General features: G+C 41.6%; 1 protein-coding gene across 2 annotated transcripts in view; it reads right to left on the bottom strand.

Moving 5' to 3' along the window:
• The window catches only part of PTPRN2 (protein tyrosine phosphatase receptor type N2), a 1,585,109-nt gene that overhangs the window by 67,177 nt on the left and 1,496,112 nt on the right, over positions 1-21,820 (bottom strand). For both annotated transcript variants that reach the window (XM_033931599.1, XM_033931600.1), the window contains exons 20-21: positions 20,556-20,609; positions 5,090-5,154 (exon numbers count right to left, since the gene is read on the bottom strand). In XM_033931599.1, coding sequence (XP_033787490.1) covers positions 5,090-5,154; positions 20,556-20,609 — 119 coding nt within the window. The remainder of the gene's footprint in view (positions 1-5,089; positions 5,155-20,555; positions 20,610-21,820) is intronic.

The following is a 21,820-nucleotide window of genomic DNA, read 5'->3' as shown; positions in this document are numbered from 1 at the left end:
GGCTCTGAGACACTGTGGAATGAGGCATTATGACATCACAATCTCAGCTCTGGAATGTTGCTCTCATAGGGATTCTGAAATCTTGCTATTCTTTGAGATGCTGGAATGTTGCTACTCTGGATTTTGGCTAGGTACAAGGGACCTGGATTGGCCACCGTGAGAACAGGCTACTGGGATTGATGGACCACTGGTCTGATCCAGTAAGACTATTCTTATGTTCTTACCCTTTTAAACCAGTCCTTTCCAAAGAACCTGCCATCATAATCCCTCCCTGTCTTGGCATCTACTGGTGTCTCCTTGGTGGACAGTGGGAAGGGCAAAGTGGGAAGGGCAAAGTGGTAGGGACAAAAACAGTGATGGAATTCAAAAAGGCATGGGATGAACACAGAGAATGTCTACTTAGAAAAGGGCTGGCATAAAAAACAAACAAACAAAAAACGTAAACGGCTGCATACATGACTCCGGCTATGAAGAACTAAGGCCAGTGCTAGGCCGACTTGTACGGTCCATGTCCTGTATATGGCAATTCAGTTTTGGATGGGTTGAAAAAGGCTTTGACAGCAACTTCAGTAGCTGGAATATTAGGACAGTGCTGGGCAGGTTTTTATAATCTGTGTCCCGTAAATGACAAGATGGATTCAGATAGGCTGGAGTAGGCTTCGACAACAACTCCAGTTGATGTCCCAGAAATGCCAAAGGAAGACCATGTTCATCTTACATTCATTGTTGGTTTAATCATGAACTGATAATGAGTGTGACTGTTGGGCAGAATGGACGGACCATTCAAGTCTTTTTCTGCCATCATTTATGTCACTGTGATCCCTGGGTATTCCTGTCCTTAGAATGGTGGCCTCAACTTCTAGTTCTAGTAGAACAGTTCTACCACTAGTGGGTCAGGTTGGCAAACAAGGACGCTGTAAGGTGGTAAAGGAGATTAGAGGTAGGGTTTTCTTTTAGGGTCTATGTAGTGGGAGGGTATTTCAAGTTTATTTAAAATTTCTTATACCGCCTAATCAAACCTTCTAGGCGGTGTACAAAAATGTTAAAACCATCTATTAACTAAATTACAGTTTAAAAACACACAACACTAGGGAAAATACTAACTTTAAAAGTTAAAAAAAAAAAAAAAAATTTACAGAGAAAAGAGGGAAAGAAAAAGAAAACATGTAAGGGAAAAAAACAATAGGGAGGGGGCAGATATTAAGAATCCTTCTAGGTACTATGTTGTCCTTAAAAGGACAGTTAGGTTTCAAAAGCATCAAGGAAGAGAAATGTCTTTAATTTCGACTTAAAGTCTGTTAGCGTAAAGTTTTTCACGTAGGTAGTTTGGAATACTGTTCCAAAGAGAGGGGGCGCTAACAGAAAAAATTGTAGACCTTAATGTATTTATATGTTTCAATGATGGGATAGTAAGAAGGTTTTGAGCTGTAGATCGTAAAGTCCTTGTAAGGTTGTAATGGATAAGTAGGTGAATTCTGGCTGGTTGTTTTCTCTGGTTTTAAATGTTAATAAAAGAATTTTATAGGTGATTCTGTGTTGTAGAGGCAACCAGTGAGCTTTACGTAAAAGAGGGGTGACATGATCATATTTTTTTGTATTAAATAAAATTTTTACTTGTATTCAGTTGCCTCTTTAAATTGCTCCACAGGAGCATCAGCCTGTGACTTGCAGCCTCATGCTCCTAGGGAGAAAACATAGCACCACCTCTTGAGATTTCATTATCTCTCCGTGAAAAAGGCAGCTTGTGAGGTTTAACACAAGTTGCCTCGTCCATTTTGTGTAATAAGCTGCTTTGCATTCATTTGTATGCTTTGCTTTTCATTACTGCCTTCACTCCCTTGGGGTCTATCATCTTTGTGTTGCTGCAGACAGGAATGGACAATATTCCCGACTGCAGCAAATAAAAGTAACTTTACAGCTGGCTTCACTAACGTGCAGGGTAGTGAACACAGCAATAAACGTTTATGCAGATAATAAAGCAACAAGTAATTTATGACTGACTAATGTTTTGTGGGCCTTCTAAATTTGACCAATCTGCCAATTTAGAAGAAAATCCATATTGTACTCAGAAAATTCGAGGGTAAACAATGTTGTTTCGGATATACATGAGGGCACTTCCCCATGTGAAAACCATCCATTTCATGTCCCAGGCAACAACATTACTGAAACAACACTAGATGTCTCATTTTTTCCAAAATATTTAAAACGTCTACTTTGTAGAAGTGAAATTGCAAAGGATACAGGATTAAAAAAAAATAAATAAATAAAAAATAGAAATACATGAAAGAGATCCTGTAAAGAGACAACTTTCTAAAAAATGTTTAAAAATAATTTTATTAGCAAACCAAACAAAAACAGAGAAAGATAATACAATTTGTAGAAAAGGAACAATCTAATTGTCTACAACGGTTCAGAAATAAGAATAAACGAGATTCTTTCTCATTTTCTTTTTTCCCCTACAAATTCCTCATTCGCCTCTCTCCCAACCCATCCAACCCTTGCCCCTTGATTCACTCCCTGCAGGACAGTTCTATAAGTTGGAGCTTAGAAGTATGTGCATCTTGCTTGCTTGCATCACAGACACCATTAATGGTTACGAGGGTGGTTTGAAAAGTAAAACAAGTAAGTTACACAATGTAGTCTCTCTCAAGGGTTATACACTTAGGCCCGGATTCTGTATAGGATGCCCGGTCTCAGAGCACAAAGGGGTCCTATACAGAATTGCATCTAAGCCCGCCTAAAAAAGAACTCTATTCTTTAACCCTGTGGTTCCCAACCCTGTCCTGGAGGACCACCAGGCCAATCGGGTTTTCAGGATAGCCCTAATGAATATGCATGAGAGAGATCTACTTATAATGGAGGTGCCAGGCATGCAAATCTGCTCCATGCATATTCATCAAAACTATCCCAAAAACCCGACTGGCTGGTGGTCCTCCAGGACAGGGTTGGGAACCACTGCTCTAACCGATATCCATGTTTACAGATGCCGGTTAGAGAATTGGGTTGCCACTGAGCTTATCATGGCAAAGGATCTCCCTGCTGCGATAATTTTAGCTTTGTGGAGGGGGTGTCTGGGGGTGGGGGGCTGGGCGTTCTATCAGAGGGTTGGGAGGGGTGTTCAGCAGGAAGAACTAGGCATCCCTCCTGTCAGCGATCTATGGGGAGGTTCCGTTAGGAGGAATTGGGCATCCCTCCTGCTGCGATCGTTAGGGGAAGGGGTGCTGGGCAGGAGGGACTGGGTATCCCTCCTGCCACGATCGTTCGGGGCAACCGCTAAACTTATCATAGTAGGGAGATCCCTTGCCGCAATAAGCTTAGTGGCCGTGTCTACTTACAATGTAGGCCAGCATTTTGCTGGCCTACATTGTACGTGTCTCCCGCTGGCCGAGAGAGACGCGTACAGCCACTTAGGTCCGCCTAAGGCTACTTGTGGGCGAAACCACACCCATGCCTAGCCTAGCTTAGCGTGGGCTTGTGTGCCTCCCTAGGCTCCTGGAAGTGCCTCCAACGTAGGCCTCAGGACTTTTTTTTTTTAATGTGTGTCCCGATTGGCTGGTTAGACAGTGGTAGGACGCCTACCGCCGCCTACAATCTGGATGCTGTTTATAGAATTTGCCCCTTAGTCCGGTGAGTTTCCAGTTTTTTCGAAAGCTATTTTTTCCTATGAGATGAAAAAACTGGAAACTCGTTGGACTAAGTGGGAAATTCTGTATAGGATGCCAATTTTCGAAGCCACCTAAGAAGCGGCTGAGAATCACACACCAGTGTCCTATACAGAATTACATCTGCTCCTAACTGACCGATTCTCTAACCGGCGCCCATGTTTAAGGGGGTTACAGGTGGGTGAAACATGAGCGGGCCATGGGTGTGTCTTCCAGTTACATGCTTGTGTCTGCCATTGAAATAGCATAAGAAGGCACACTGAAACATGGACATACCAATGTTGAATTATGCTACCATTCTATAATGAGGCATTATAGAATTGATGCTACTGGTAAGTGTATGCCATTTAGGCGCCTAGATTGCCCCCAATAAAATTTTCAAATACCAAGGAAAAACATCACTTAGAACATGAGCAATGATGTAATCATAAAAAGAATCTCAGGCAATTGATATAATTAAAGAAGAACTGAAGAAATAACAAAAATAAAGTCAATCACTTCACTGCAGTCACACTTAGCACAATATTTTCCTCAAGAATGTAATAAAATCTTAAATGGTGATCCTAGGTAAATGTCACACCAATAATGTAATCTATAGAAAGTAATGAATTCATTGACCAAAATCATGAGAAATGAATATATACATATATAAAAAAGAACAAGAAAAATTTACTCTCCCTCCCCAAACAAATAGCCATGTTTTAACATGAAATTGCTCTTCTTTTTCCAGACTTCAAACCAAACAATCCATAAAAATAGCAAACTGACAAGCTACCTCCTAACTGAAGGGTCAAATGCCAAAAATAACTTTTTCATTACTGGTCATTTGAATCAATGTTTTAAAAATTTATACAGGGTTACCTACTTTATTAATTCTTTTCATGCAAATTTTTGGAGGATAATTTTGGACCATGAGTGCACCTTGTAAATTAACTGAGTGACATATCACCATAGAAATATGATGTATGTTATTTACCTCCCCTTTTACAAAACCACAAAAACGATTTTTAGCGCAGGCCGGCGCACTGAACGTTCTGCGCTGCTATTGACACTCATAGGAACTCTATGAGTGTCGGGGGCGGTGCGGGACATTTAGCGAGCTGGCCTGTGCTAAAAAACGCTTTTGCGGTTTTGTAAAAGGATTTTTTTCGTCTTTGCTATTTAATATGTAGCTATATGACTGCCTGAGAATTTGTGAGATTGATATTTTGAAATAGTGCATTTCAGCATAACCATTTGAGCGCATCGTTTATAATGCTAAATTTTTATCATTTGCATTACAGCCTTATGATTATTCAGAAAAGACTCAACTGAAAATATTCCAAGGTCCCTGAATGACTCATGTGATGACACGTGGATTATTTGCAGAGACAAAAGCACCACACATATATTTTAGCAGTATTAAGAAAGTGGCTTCCAAATCTCACCTTTGGCCATCTTGTTAAGGACCATATCAATCAGGATGTAGGTTCCACTTCTGCCTGCACCATCACTGTGAATCACACAAGAGAAAATTCCGTCAGCCCTTGCCTAGCGTGAAACAGAGAGAGGTGGTCAAACAATTTGGACTTCCATTTTATATAGAGGAGAAAAAGAGGTGGAGAATAGGAGAAAGAAAAGGCAGAGCAATGAATCAGAGTACAAGAAAAGATACCGGTCGTACGAAGAGTATGAAGATGACACTAATAGGCAGAAACTATTCATAAAGAATTCCTCAGATCTCCAAACTTGAATGCTCTTTAGACACAAACTTGTACTGCTTTAAGTAATGAAAAAAAAAAAATCAATTTCAAATCACGATAGAAGAGCCAATAATTTATAATAAATTATGAATGGTTTTTTAAACTGTAGAATGCATGAAAAAAATGCATGTAGAAATTCTAAAAGGGAAGTAGGCATCTGTTCTATAAATCAGGCACTTTTATAAATTCTAGCTTAGCGGGGAAACTTCATAGCTATATTTTTAGTGCAGCCATTTACCTCAGCTATAGAACTAGTGTAAAGGTTCGTGCCTAGATTGCTAAAATCATTTGTAAATCAAAGTATTCTTTAATTTGATTGTGGAACTGTGGACCCCACCCAGGGCAGGATTAGCCAATAGGCCAAGTAGGCATGTGCCTAGGGCCCGAAATGGTCAGCGGGCCCGATGAAGGAGGGCATCAACATTGTTTTTTCCACACGGCGATGGGCCCCTCCGGCACTGATCGCCAACGCGGGGCCCCCCCCCCGATCGGCAACTTGGGCCCCCCCCATCAACGGAAAGTATGACAAGCAAGCAACGCAGGTAAGAAAGGCAACGGGAACTGTAATTGTGCAAGCGGTGCTGCTTGCCCAAAGATTCCCTCTGACACAGCTTCCTGTTTCCGCCTGGGCGCATGGTGGGGTGGGGTGGGGCGGTGCAGGGGGCCCAGTGTACTTGGGTGCCTAGGGGCCCTCAACAAATTAATCTTGCCCTGACCCCACCCAGGGTCCGCCCAGACACTGTCCATCTTTATGCCCTTCTTTATGCCCTTCAAACGACATGCAATCACATTTATTTTGAAATTTATAAGCATATGTGACTGTCTCTGGGTTTGGTTCCCACTGCGGTTCCTTGTGACCTGTGTGGGTCGCTTGGCCCTCCATTGCCTCAGGTACAAAAACTTACCCCCTCCCACCTTTTACAAAATCACGCAAGAGGTTTTTAGCGCCATCCGGCATGCTGAATGCTTTGTGCTGCTCCAATGGTCATACAGTTCCTATGAGAGTCAGAGCAGCACAGAACATTCCGTGCATCGGCTGACACTAAAAACCACTTGCGCGGTTTTGTAAAAGGGAGGGTTACATTGTAAGACTACTAGGGACAGGGAATGTACCTGCATCTAATATGTATAGTGCTGTGTGTGTCTAGTAGCAGTGGCATGGCTAGGGAGATTGGCTCCTGGGGTGGGGGTGCCACCCCTGCTCTTCCCCACTGTACCCCCACCCCTCAACACTCGAGTGCCTCCCCCCACATACCTCTTGAAATGTTTGCCGGCGTGAGAAGCATCTTTCACCTGTTGCTCATGCTGACCTCGGCTCCCTTCTGACATCACTTCCTGATCCCACAAGCAGGAAATGACATCAGAAGGGCGCTGAAGCTAGCACGAGCAGCAGGTGGAAGATGCTGCTCATGCACCGGTGAGCATTTCAAGAGGTGCACGAGAGAAATCAGAGGAGAGGCACCGATGCTGGCGCCCCCCATGAAGACAGCACCCGGAGTGGTCCGTCCGTCCCCCCCGCCCCTTACTACGCTGTGTAGTAATGCTATATATAATGATTATTATTATTAGTAGTAGTAGTCTCTGGGAAAAGGTGACTAAAGTAGCATAATGTTGAGAATGACTGAATTTTCATGTTATGGGTCCATAAGCAGATTGAAAAAAAGTTACATGATTGAACTTCTGTAGCTTTTTTATTTTTTCACATAATAGGTTGGAATTTGAACTGTTATTAAAAGTTAAGAACATAAGCATCGCCTCTGCCAAGTCAGACCATAGGTCCATCATGCCCAGCAATCTGCTCCCGCGGTGGCCCCCCAGGTCAAAGACCTCTAATTGTACCCTTCAATCCCCTTTTCCTTCAGGAACTCATCCAATCCCATTTTAAAACCCCAAATCGTACTCTGCTCTACCACCTCTTCTGGAAGCGCATTCCAGGTGTCCACCACCCTCTGAATGAAGAAGAACTTCCTACCATTTGTTCTGAATCTCTCTCCCTTTAATTTTTTTGAGTGCCCCCTAGTTTTTGTTGCCCTGCCAGTCTGAAGAATCTGTCCCTCTCTACCTTCTCCATACCCTTCATGATCTTGTAAGTTTCTATCATATCCCCTCTAAGTCTCCGCTTTTCCAGGGAAAAGAGCCCCAGCTTCTCCAGCCTCTCAGCATATGAAAAGTTTTCCATGCCCTTTATCATTTTTGTTGCTCTTCTCTGGACCCTCTCGAGTATTGCCATATCCTTCTTAAGGTATGGCGACCAGTATTGAATGCAGTACTCCAGATACAATCGCACCATCGCCCTATACAGCGGGAGGATAACCTCCTTGGTTCTGGTAGTGATACCTTTTTTGATAATGCCCAACATTCTGTTCGCCTTTTTTAAGGCCACTGCGCATTGTGCCGCTGGTTTCATTGTTTTATCCATCAAAACCCCCAAGTCCTTTTCTAGGTTGCCTTCCCCCAATATCATCCCCCCACTGTGTAGTTGTACATCGGGTTTCCTTTCCCTATGTGCATGACTTTACATTTCTCTACATTGAAGCTCATCTGCCATTTATTTGCCCACTCACTCAGTTTGTTTAGGTCCCTTTGAAGTTCTTTACATTCCTCAACAGATCTAACCTTACCGGAGAGTTTTGTGTCATCCGAAAATTTTATAACTTCGCACTTTGTCCCTGTTTCCAGGTCATTAATAAATATATTGAACAGCAGTGGTCCCAGCACTGACCACTGACCAGCGGGACACCACTCGTAACCCCTTTCCAGTCAGAATAGTGTCCCTTTACTCCCACCCTCTGTTTCCTGTCCGCCAGCCAGTTTCTGATCCATCTGTGTATGTCTCCTTCCACCCCGTGGTTCCACAGTTTCCTTAGTAGGCGCTCGTGAGGTACCTTTTCGAAGGCTTTCTGGAAGTCCAGGTATACTATGTCTATGGGGTCACCTTTGTCCAATTGTTCGCTTATCCCCTCAAAGAAGTGCAGTAGGTTTGTTTGGCATGATCTTCCATTACAGAAACCATGCTGGCTTGTTCTCATCAGCTTATTTTTTCCTATATGCTCATTGATACTGTCCTTGATTAATGATTCAGCCATCTTCCCCGGAACTGAAGTTAAGCTGACCGGTCTACAATTTCCTGGGTCGCCTCTGGATCCTTTTTGATTTTAAGTGTAACATTCGCTATCCTCCAGTCTTCCGGGCTTACCCCTGTTTTCAAGGATAGGTTGCAAATCTGCTGTAGTAACTCCGCTATTTCATCTCTAAGCTCTTTTAGTATTCTCGGGTGGATTCCATCTGGGCCCGGAGATGTCAGTTTTTAGTCTATCTATCTGTTTGAGTATGTCTTCGAGGCTTACCTCTATGCACAATAATTTTTCCTCTTGATCCCCCTTGAAGAATTTTTCCGGTTCCGGCACGTTGGATGTGTCCTCTTTTGTGAAGACCGACGAGAAGAACATGTTTAATCTGTCCGCCACCTCCTTTTCCTCCTTTACCACTCCCTTCCTGTCTCCCTCATCCAGGGGTCTCACCTCCTCCCTTGCCGGTTGTTTTCCTTTCACATATTGAAAGAATGATTTAAAATTCCGTGCCTCCTTGGCAAGTCTCTCTTCATACTCTTTCTTTGCTGTTCTGACCACGCGGTGACATTCTTTTTGATGCTTCCTGTGCTCTTTCCAACTTTCCTCGGTTTTATCTTTTTCCACGTCCTGAAAGATTTTCTTGTCTCCTATCACCTTCTTAACTTCATTGGTTAACCATGCTGGGTCTTTTGCTTGATTCTTTCTGCACCTTTTTCTAAATCTGGGTATATACCGGTTTTGCGCTTCGTTTACCATGTCCTTGAATAAGGTCCAGGCTTGTTCCACCGTCTGTGCCTTTCTGGAGCTGTCCTTCAGTTTTCTCTTTACCATTTGTCTCATGGCATCATAGTTCCCTTTCCTGAAATTGAACGTTGTTGCAATGGTTCTCCTCCCCTTTGGCATACCTATTTCCACTTTGAATTGGATCATGTTGTGATCACTGTTTCCTAATGGTCCCACTACTTCCACTTCTTGGGCAGGTCCTCTCAGCCCGTTGAGGATTAAATCCAGAATAGCTGTCCCTCTCGTTGGTTCCTTGACAAGCTGTTCCAAGTAGCAGTCCCGTACAGTCTCTAGGAACTCCGATTTCTTTGAACATTTTGAAACTCCATGGCTCCAGTCTATCTCAGGATAGTTGAAATCTCCCATAACTATGGTGTTTGCGTTTTTACATTCTTGCCTCAACTCGGCCTAAGTTCTTCATCCTTTGCTTCTGTTTGCCCAGGTGGGTGGTAGTACAGTCCCATCTTTATCTCGGATCCCTTTCTTCCTGGCATTTTAACCCATATTGATTCCAGGGGGTCATTTGTCGCTGCGTTCACTCCGGTCGATTGAATGGTATCCCTTACGTAAAGTGCTACTCCTCCTCCTTTCTGATGTGTCCTGTCTCTTCGGTAGAGCTTATAACCTGGCAGTACTGTGTCCCATTTGTTTCTCGTTCCACCATGTTTCCGTGATTGCTATGATGTCTAGGTTCTCATCTTTGGCCATGATTTCTAGTTCCCCCATTTTGTTCTTCAAGTTTCTTGCGTTAGTGTACATACAATTTAAGTCTTGATATTTGTTTTCTTGTTATTTTCCCTTGCGATTCATTATTCTTTCCGTCCCCTTCTCATTCTGCAGACTTTTGTTTATTGTCTCTCTTGTCTTCCCCTTGTGGTACGTTTCCTCTTTATGTTCATTCCCTTCCTCTTGTTCCTTTTTGTCTTCCCCTTATAGTAGGCTCCTCCTATCCCCCTCTCGATTGCTCTAACAAAATTCATTAAAATCTCATTTTTGTATCTGGTGACTTTAATCACCTTTTCGAAGAAGTGGTCACATATGTGCTAGTATTCTGCTCATTTATGTGTATTCTAAATGTGGGTACTATATAGAACTACTTCCAAAATGTTTGGAAATGCGCAAAAATGTTGCCATTTTTTGCTTTCCAAATGCAATGTGTCTTAAAGTGAAAAGATTGTAAACTGTTGTGCATAGTCTGCTATGTGTGAATTTACATTGATAAATCTAATCTAATCCTTAAGTTTATATACCGCATCATCTCCACGAATATGAAGCTCGACACGGTTTACAAGAACTTAAAAATATAGGTAGAGAAGGAAAAGGTTTACATGAACTTATATGTAGAAGGGAAGAAAAAGGGGGAGGATAGAATTACAATTTGGTGAAAAGCCAAGTTTTCAGTTGTTTACGGAATAATTGGAGGGAGAACCATGCAAAATAATTCATGCAAAAGAACCATGCAAAAGAATTCATGCTTTACCATGATCTTCAGAACTGCAACACAAAAAAATAAAGTTTGCAGACCAATTTTCAGAAAAGAGAACATTCTAAAGAGCAATTTTATATTCAAACGATTTTTATTGACGACAAGAGCAAACCAGGCATAAACAGCGACTGAACTTTTCACAGGCAAGGAAGAAACAATATAGCAACAGCAGCAGTAGAGAAAAACAGTCATCATCAGTTTTATAGAAAATTCCCTTCGCAACCTATCCCTACTGACATACTTAAGTCCAAAACATCATCAAAGCATCCAGGGCTCCAGGCTCTGATAAGCCTGGTGAGTCCACCTGTCATTCCTCCCCCCTCCAAACAATTGTGAAATCTGATGTAACAGCCCTATCCCGTTCCAGCCCCAACCCCAATCCCATACATACCCCCTCTCTTCAGGGCTGCGTCTGAAGGGCATCTGTGCATGTGCAGATGCGGCGTGATATCACATGATGATATTATATCACGCATGTGCAGGTGCCCTCCAGATGTGACCTCGAGCTGAAAGTAGATGGTCTGCGCATGCGTTGGGATCACTACCTAGCGATCCGTGTCGCCAGATGGGGACGTGCCTCTGATCGTCCCCATTAGAATATTCTTGGTTGCAGAATCCATCGGACCTGCCCGGATTGGACATGAATCGGTCACGTTCGGGCAGGTTAGTGAATCTAGCCCTTAGTGTCATGCTCATCTTAGGCATTTGCATAATTTGTCATGTGGCAATTTGCATACCATTTATAAAATCTAGGGGCTACTTATAATATGTAGGGTTAAGGTCTTATGAAATATCAGGGTGTTAGACAACTGTACCTTTATAGATGGGTACACATTTATATCAAAGGAGAGACTGGAATATTATTTCTTTGGGTGGGTAACTAATACGTACATTTCTCCCTCCGTATCCGCGGTTTCCGTATCTGCGGATTCACTTATTCGCAATTTTTTGGCTGCTGACTCCGTCCCCCCCCAAATGACATCATGATTAAAGTTTCTACCCAGATACAGCGCATCATCTCCCCCGCCAACCCAGCGCATCATCTCCTCTGCCAGCCACTCTCGCCTCTCACAGAACAGAACTGAAGAAGACAGCGCAGGAAACGCAAGTGCCAAGCGCTTTGAAAACAGATGCGTCCTTCACGCAGGCCCCCACCCCGCCCCCTCTCGTTGCAACACGGAGCAGAAGCAGCGCATGCACGAAGCCCAGCCCGCCCAACCAGCAAGATCGAGAAAGATCGTGCTCACATACTCGGTATCCGGCACACTCTCAGGTACATTCTGCTCTAGTTATTCACGGTTTCAGTTGCAAAAATGCTGACTGTTACAAAAAACAGCAAATAACATATAAAAAGTTATCCGCATTTTTTTCATAATCATGGCCATGGTCCGCCCGTATCTCCCACAAATATGAATAAATACACTTCTCCCTGTATGAGGGGCTGCTGAAATGTTCTCAGCCCATCCAATAAGAGAATGATGTGGAGCCATGAAACTTACAAGTTTTTTTGACATTTTTCATATCATTGAAACAAAAAATGTGCAATAATTTGTAAGTTTCATGGCTCCACATCATTCTCTTTTTGGTTGGGCTGAGAATTTTACTGCGGCCCCTCATATTGTGATATCATAATGCCTCATTCCACCAGTGCCTAACAGCTAACCTAAACAGGGATGTCACAATGGCTTGGTTTCCCTATACTTGTGCCCATTCACTAGATGCATTTGCCTCATTGAAACAAAAAGCGTCATGAAAGGTATGGAATAACTTGTAAGTTTCATAGCTCCACATCATTCTCTTCTTGGTTGGGCTCAGAACTTTTCAGTGGCCCCTCATAGATCATACAGAATTGGATTTGATGAATGAGAAAGTAGGAAAAAGAAGTGGCAGTAAGATCATAAGCTTTGACCAGCTTGTCATGGAAATGTAGATTGAACAACAACAACAAAAAGCATGTTCAATGAAAGCTTAGCCATGGAGCGGCATAATAAAACCCCCCGTCTAAATCCGTTTTGTGCCTAAGTCGCTAGTTGCTCAAAGTCGGAAATGTCCAAAGTCCATTCTCGAAAAATACATCCATAATATTTTTTTTCAAGAATCATCTACTTCTACATTCAGCCATTTAATCATCCAGACTGCTATGTCGTCTATCTTCATACCCCATTCTTGTCCAAAAAATTGTCCAAGTTAAAAAAGCCTAGAACAAGACCATTTGGAAGTGGGAGGGACCAGCAAAGTGATGGACTGGCCAACAGAGTAGTGGGGCATCTTAGAGGACACTGCTGTGAACATCACAAAAAGGGTGCCACATAAACATCTCACCACAACTCCCTTATAGGTCATGGTGAGCCTCCCCCAAAACCTACTATACCCATCTACACTAGATAGAGTTTGAGCCCATCGGGACAGATAGGGAAAATATGATAAAGTACCTGAATGTAAACCACTTAGAATATAAGTGGTATATAAATAAATAATAATAATAATAAATAATATCTACCACCCCAATAGCCCTTATGGCTGCAGGTGGCACTTATATGGCAGTACAGTAGAGTTTTAGGGGGTTTTGGCGGGTGCACCATGAACGCAGTGGTTAGAGTGGCTTATGGGCTTCTCTATGGTTCACTAGCCGCCGCCCCCTCCCCCCCCCCCCCGACTACATAAGCCACCTCTGTGCATCTCTATTACGCTTTCCTATGCCAGGTGCTGATGTTCTAGACGAGGCAGGTATATACTTTTTTATTCCGATTTTTATGAGGGGGAGGGGTCAGTGATCACTGAGGGAGTGTATGTGGGTCTTTACTTTGTCCCTGCAGTTGTTATCTGGTCATTTTTTATACCTGTTTTTAAATCGCCAAAGTCACAACATATAAGTTCCGTCTAGGAAGTTTCATTGAACTTTCAATTATTACTGCAGGACGACTAAGACTAGCTCGGCACACATCCCGCCTACCTCCCACCTTAACAACTCCTTCAAAAACACCCCTTTTCACGCTGGGAGTACAGCAGCACTGAAAAGACCTAAGCTGCTTTTAGATACGTCTAAAACCCATTTCGATTATCGGCACTTGGACAACCTGTCTTTTTGATCATCCAAGTGCCGATTTAGGCGGGTTTTTAGATGTATTTTTGTTTCAGTTATGTACCTCATAGAGAATAGTGGCCTCTGGACACTGCAGGGCATTTTCATATCCAGGGCAGGGGGGAGGGGGATTTTTTTAATGTCATAAATTGATTTTTGAATATTTATAATTGGGATGGGTGAGAAGATATCATTATTCAGAATAGATAGGATATTTATGATAATATATGTTTGTGTTATACAGAATGATAATTGTTTGGGTGGATGGGTGGGGGGGGGGAATGGAAGATTATGAACATGAGAAAGATGAATGTGCTTTTAATTGTATTATTATGAGTTGCACTGATTGTATTGCACTGTTGTAGTTTTGAAAATTAATAAAGAATTTAAAGACTGTCAATTAAAAAAATATATATTTGGTGAAGATGGTAACACTTGGGGCAACTATAACCATTTGCAATGTAGCTTCTATCTAGGAATTCTGTCAAAAATATGTCTGGTACTAAATAAATGAAAAATTAATACGATCTTTAAAGATATAGGTAGATAGATAGACAGATATTTTAAAAGACAAGCAAAACCGATCCAAACAAAGGCCTATCCCAGAGATAACCCCCTCTTTTGTACTCCTTTAGTGTTTCAGTGAACCCAGTAATCAAAGACCACTCTCTACTCCCTATGCAACCATTATTCACATTTTTATTACCCAGCAGAGAACAGATGAACATTGTCTTTTTAGAACTTTTATTAACCTGCATTGTTTAAATAACAAGCATTGTTTTCAAAAGTGGGCTCTCAAAGGATGACTTTAAATTGATTTGTTTTTAACTGAACTTTTATTTTCACATGATTTACCCCGTTACAATAATAGTACTAATTAGAATTTATATAAAGACTTTTATCACAACTGGATCCCTACAGATTTCACAATTTACTACATCAGTGTGTCAGAAACATGTAAAATACTGCCTCACTGGTAGTAAGTCTGGTTACCAATTTTGGTGCCTAATCTGGGTCTATATAACAACTTCAAAAGGAGAGAGAACAATATTATCCTCCAATTAGTGCTTGGTAAATGGAAGCATGGTGTGACGTGATAGGGCCGAATTCAAATGGGCTACATTCACTAAGGACACTGATCGTGTCCTGACCACTTTGCGACCCTGACCCGATTCACTAACCTTGCTCCCAAACTGTACAAACTATATGAAGATGCGGATGATACCAAAATCTGCAATAGAGCAGACATGCCGGATGGTGTGAATAACATGAAGAATGGTCTGAAATTTGGCAGCTTAAATTTAATGCTAAGAAATGCAAGGTCATGTGTACGATAGAAGAGCGGGACATGGGTGTGATTGTATGTGATGATCTTAAGGTGGCCAAACAGGTTGTAAAGGTGACGCAAAAGCTAGAAGGATACTAGGGTGCATAGGGAGAGGTATGACAAGTAGGAAAAAGGAGGTATTGGTGAGACCTCATTTAGAATATTGTGTACAATTCTGGAGGCCGCACCTTCAAAAAGATATATAAAGGATGGAGTCGGTCCAGAGGAAGGCTACTAAAATGGTATGTGATCTTTATCATAAGGGACAGACTTAAAGATCTCAATCTGTATACTTTGGAGGAAAGGCGGGAGAGGGGAGATACGATAGAAACGTTTAAATACCTAAGTGATGTAAATGCGCATCAGTCGAGTCTCTTTAATTTGAAAGGAAACTCTGCAATGAGAGGGTATAGGAAGAAGTTAAGAGCTGATAGGCTCCGGAGTAATCTGAGGAAATACTTTTTTACAGAAAGGGTGGTAGATGCCTGGAAGTGTCTCCCGGAAGGGGTGGTGGAGACAGAGACTGTGTCTGAATTCAAGAGGGCCTGGGAGAGGCACGTGGGATTTCTCGGAAAGATAAAGAGATGATGGTTACTCCGAATGGGCAGACTAGATGGGCCATTTGGCCTTTATTTGCCGTCATGTTTCTATAACACAGCAAATCATTTTTTGCTTGGAGGGGCCAAGCAAATCACTTTCCAGTCCAACCTGTAAGCTCTCTGTTTGTGGAAATATTGGTGAGGTCGTGATCCTATTCTGCTCATGAATTAAGAACATAAGAATTGCCGCTGCTGGGTCAGACCAATGGTCCATCCTGCTCACGCGGCGGCCCCAAGGTCAAGACCAGTGCCCAAATGAGTCCAGTCTTACCAGTTTAGCAGGAACTTGTCCAACTTTGTCTTGAAACCCTGGAGGGTGTTTTCCCCTATAACAATCTCCGGAAGAGCGTTCCAGTTTTCTACTACACTCTGGGTGAAGAAGAATTTCCTTATGTTTGTACGGAATCTATCCCCTTTCAACTTTAGAGAGTGCCCTCTCGTTCTCCCTACCTTGAAAAGAGTGAACAGTCTGTCTTTCTCTACTAAGTCTATTCCCTTCAGTATTATGAATGTTTCGATCATGTCCCCTCACAGTCTCCTCTTTTCAAGGGCGAAGAGGCTCAGTTTCTCTAATTTCTCGCTGTACGGCAACTCCTCCAGCCCCTAAACCATCTTAGTCGCTCTTCTCTGGACCCTTTCGATTTGTGCTCATCTTAAACTCAGAAGTTATTTTTCACTTCACTACTGTTGGTACGCAAAAGATTCAATTGATATTTGGACAAATAGAAAATTTCTAAGATATTAGAAAGGAAATTACATTTTTAAAAATGACCTGTAAATGCCAGCATAAAGCTCTGCCTGGAAACACATTTTTCACAATTGCTGAACTGTTTCAAATGTATTAAAATACTTCCTTAAAAAAAAAAAAAAAAAAATTGCAACAAAGAAGATGGTAACAACTTACAGACTAACCAATATATTGAGGCATGAGCTTTCCATGGCAACAATTTTAATGTATTTAGGTCTGTTGTTATTCATTATCGTTGGGCTCTCTCCAATTATTCCGTAACCATCTGAAATCTTGGCTTTTTTCAAAATTGTGATTTTTTGTTTCCTTCTATATTATCCCTATCCCTATTGTATTTTTTTCTTTAAATTTCTGTAAACTGTGCCGAGCTCTATTCTTATAGAGAAGATGCAGTATATAAGCTTAAGGTTTAGTTTAGTTGACTTTTACTAAGCTGTGGTTGAAGTTTCTACAATGGGCCAGCGAGGTAAATGCTCCGACAATACTAGAATTCCCATGAGTGTCGGAGCATTTACCTTGCTAGCCCGCATTAGAAACCTCTACTGCGGCTTTGTAAAAGGTTTCATATATTTGCATTATATTGTTACTATGTATATTCATTATTGCTCTCAGAATAGAAAGTTTAGTATATCAAATATCAAGCATCCTTATTTGGCAAATTGACCTCTAATGGTAATACCATACATCTACCATAAGGGGTCAACAATATCATTTTAACCAGGGGTGCCCACACTTTCTTGGCTTGCAAGCTACTTTTAAAATGACCAAGTCAAAATGATCTACGAACAATAAAATAAAAAAAGCCCAAAACAAAACACAAAGCACACTGTACGCAGAGAAAATGTTAATTATCATTTATATTTGGGGGTTTTTCAAAGAGGTCAAGGCAGATGACTAAAATATGTAATGTCACCTCAGTAACAACTATACAAAAATAGACAAATATACCCCCTTCCCTTTTACTAAACCTTGATAGTGTTTTTTGGCAAAGGGAGCTGCGCCAATGCCCCACGCTGCTCCTGACGCTCATAGGCTCCCTGCGCTAAAAACTGCTATCGCGGATTAGTAAAAGGAGGGCATAGTGCAAAATATAGACAGCAGATATAAATTCGGACACATTTTAATCACAAAATTTAAAATCAAATCATTTTTCCTACCTTTGTTGTCTGGTGATTTTATGAGTCTCTGGTTGCACTTCTTTCTTCTGACTGTAAATCCAATATTTTTTTTCTTTCTGCCTCCTGTATCCTTCCTCTCCTCCAGACTCATTCCATTCCCCAACCAACATCTCTCTCTGTCTAACTTTTTCTCCATCTCTCCCTGCCCCCTCCCCTTTCTTTCTTTCTCTTTCTCTCCCTGCTGCCTCCCTCCCTTTCTTTTTATTTTAACAAGTTTTATTGAATTTTCACAATGGCAAATACACCAGATAGCCAAATTCACAGCCCAAAACATAAATAGTCATATTGGTACTCTTCAATATAAGGCAATACTATCCAACCCAAAATTTCCCCCTCCCTCTCTTTCTTTCTTTCTTTCTCTCTTCCTGCCTTCCCAAGCCTCCACTACCGATTTCTTCCTGCTTCCCTGGCGCCAGGCAAGGTGCGTACAAGTGCCGGGCCTAAAGCCTTCCCCCCGACATCAATTCTGACATCGGAGAGGAAGTTCCCGGCCAGTCAGGTAACGATTGGCTGGCCCGGAACTTCCTCTCCGGGGGGAGGGGGGGAGGGAAGGCTGTGGGCCCAGCACTTGTACGCACCTGGCCTGGCATCAGGGAAGCAAGGAGAACAGAATGCAAAGGCAATGCGAGTCTATTGCAGAGTCCGGGATGGGCTCCGCGATCGAATCACGTTGCCTTTGCAATCTAATGGTCGATCGCAATCGAACTTTTGGGCACCCCTGATTTTAACAATGGCAGCTACTGAGGCAGAAGCGAGTGGGGATCACTCAAGTTCCCCACTACTTCTCAGACTCCTCAGGTTAATCTGGGTTTCAGGGGTGGGTGAGGAGCATGGGGGAAGGGCAGGCTGTCACTAGTTCTAGTTTTAAGGGGTGGAGCTTCAACAAGGAAGAGTTTTAGTCTTAACATATATGCCCAGAGTTGGGACTAACAGTTTGGGTTGCTAGACTATCAAGGATTAGTGGCCTTGAATTTGGTCCAGGAAGGCCTTTAAATTTGAGCTGCCTTAGTGTGAAGGAGGTTTTTTTGTTGTGCCTTACAAAAAATATACAGTTTGGAGCTGTAGTTATTTTCTTTTTACAAACAACAAACTCTTCTACTACACAATGATTGCAGAGGAGCATTTTTGTCATTATGATTTTAACAACATAATCTTTTTATTTATAGGAATCAATCAAAGCTTGAACACCCTGAGGCAGCTTGGATAGTGAAATGCTGGCCATTGTCGGTATTTTTGGATCTTCCGAGTCCGGATCAGTAAAACTTCTTGCTCTCTTAAAGATGATTTGTTGAATTTTTCTGAAATCTTGCATTGCTCAAGGCTAAAAGATAAGCCCCACTGGAGGAAGTTTTTTGTGCCCATCAGGTTCCTATACCCCCACGTGTTATCCACCACCCGTTCTCTGGAGAGTGGTGGTAGGGTTTCTGAGACTTTTCCCTCCTCTTGTTTTGGAGACTTTTGTGGCCAGGTTCAGTGCTATAGATTCAGTATTTATTGGACATTGGTATCCATTTTTTTGCACATCTCTTACCACACTGTGTATATGCACTTTTGTTTGCACACAGGTTGAGCTGTATTCTCTTTTTTTGTGTGTTTAATAGAAGAATATGTTTATTATTTATTACTGGTACAATCCACTGTGTTGGCCCAGTTGAACTACTGTAATTCTGTTTATTTGGGTATTAAACAGGGCAGTTTAGATCGCCTCCAGTTAATGCAGAATACAGCGGCCAAACTTATTTTTGGAAAGAGAAAGTACGACCATGTTTCCCCATTGCTGAGAAAACTCCATTGGCTTCCGGTCCATCATAGGATACAGTTTAAGTGTGCATGTGTGGTTTTCAAACTCCTTTATGGAATATTTGACTCTTTGATTCCCCTTAGTGGGAATTCCTTTAGATCCTGCTATTCAAGAATTACAACAATTCACAAATTAGCATTTCCTTCTCTGAAAGGTATTAAATGCACAGGGATGCTTATTAAATCTTTTACTTTTAAATTGGTGAGAATTTGGAATGGACTTCCAGATTCTCTAAGACTGGTAGATCAATTATTTCAGTTTCGAAAAAGTTTAAAAACCTATTGTTTTCACAATAGTTAATTTGATTTTAGCTGTCATATAGTAATTTTAAGTAATTCAACATACTTTTTTCTAACGTTTTCCATCCATCTAATCTAACCAATTTCTGTTTTTATCCCACAGTTTTTACTTGTTATGTTTCATTTTTTAATGAACTGTAAACCGAGTCGAGCTCCTTAGGGAGTAGATTCAGTATATAAAATGAAGATTGGATTAGATTAGATTCTGATAAGTTCTACGTTCTTGAGTGTGTGGCATTTGTTATTTTCTTTTTTACAGAAATGGGCCTCCATAACTTTTGTTAAGCACTCAATTATGCTTTACATTACGGCCGTGCAATTGCCCGTGAAATGTTGCATAAGAAAGTGCTACGATTGGCTTTTCGTTCTGAAACGTTTTCGCAAAAGGGGCTTCCCATATTAAACATCAAAACATTACCTGCATATCTGATGCTTTTGTGCATCTGCTGGCAGTGTCACACTATTTTATGCAGACAACTTTTGTGAGGAAATATTGCACTTCAGTAAATAACCCCCTCTGTGAGTCACATGGATTCCTTGGGGGCTGAATGCCCCTCCCTGGCTGCAGATTTCATTTAAGTACATTCATCAACAACAAATAAGGCACAGTTCTCCAAATAATCTAAAGATGAAAAAAATGGGAAAGCAACCATTTTTCAAAATGTTCCACCATTTTTTTTAATAATAAGAATTAAAGAAGTAAAGAAAAGGTAGCCTCGCACGACTCATCTTTTCAAAAGTGGACCTTAGGAACCTTTGATGGAAACCAATACTTGCCTGCAATGAACAATTATGGGACACGAGCGGCCTCTGTAGCACTTGTTTACTTTTCTGTAATAAAACAGAACAGGAAATCATTGAGATAATGCCCTTGCTATGACCCAAACTGTGAAGAACCATTACCAGCTAGCACAGTCTACAGAACCACCCCTATGATCACCGATTGGCTGCAATTTAAAGAATATAAAGCACAGTTCTTGTCTCTCTTTTAGGTTAGTGACAAGATTTAATGTTATGATGGGCACCAGATGAAAATTAAGAAAAATAACCTTATTTGGGGCATTCAGATGAAATAATACATTTTGCTCATTCAGAGTTAACACTTTCATTTCAGAGCAATGCCTTTACTACTTATTTCTACAGACACATATATAAGAGAGAGTCTCTGTTCCAGAGAGCTCACAATCCCTTCAAAATAAATATACAGTACTTGACAAAAGATTCCAGTCTGATATTCCAGCTGATATTTAGCCAGCGGAAGTAAGCAGCTTGTAAGTTACTCATAGCTATGGGCTGAACCTCAGATATTCAATGCCAAGGCATGGACACCTTCTGGCCTTGAATATTTTGATGTATGTGGACACTTGGAAGTCTACCTGGCACTGCTGGCAATGGACGATATTCAGACAGGTGTTCAGTTAATGCAACACATAAAGTTAGGACAGCCTTTCAGCTGTCTTACATTTATCCACTTACATAACATAAGAACATAAGAATAGCTTTACTGGGCCAGATCAATGGTCCATCAAGCCCAGTAGCCCGTTCTCACAGTGGCCAATCCAGGTCACTAGTACCTGGCCAAAACCCAAGGAGTAGCAATATTCCATACTACCAATCCAGGGCAAGTAGTGGCTTCCCCCTGTCTTTGTCAATAACAGACTACGGACTTTTCCTCCAGGAACTTGTCCAAACCTTTCTTAAAACCAGCTACGCTATCCGTCTTACCACGACCTCTGGCAATGCGTTTCAGAGTTTAACTATTCTCTAAGTGAAAAAAAAGTCCTCCTATCAGTTAGCACAGTGTTCTTCAACCTTTTGACACCTATGGACCGGCACCGGACCACGGACCGGCAGTTGAAGAACACTGGGCTAAGTCGTGCCCTTCTCCACCCCAGACCCCGCCCCCATAATAGTACTAATTGTAACACCTTTTTTTCCATTTATTTTTCATATATACACACACACAATATAATTGTATTAACAACACATAATGGTTTACCACAAAATTAAAATACACAAAGCACACTGTATGCTTTTCAACA

This window comes from Geotrypetes seraphini, chromosome 2, assembly GCF_902459505.1.
Source record: "Geotrypetes seraphini chromosome 2, aGeoSer1.1, whole genome shotgun sequence".
NCBI lineage: Eukaryota > Metazoa > Chordata > Amphibia > Gymnophiona > Dermophiidae > Geotrypetes > Geotrypetes seraphini.
Note: the sequence above shows the minus strand (reverse complement) of the source record. Positions and strands in the feature narration are given on the sequence as shown.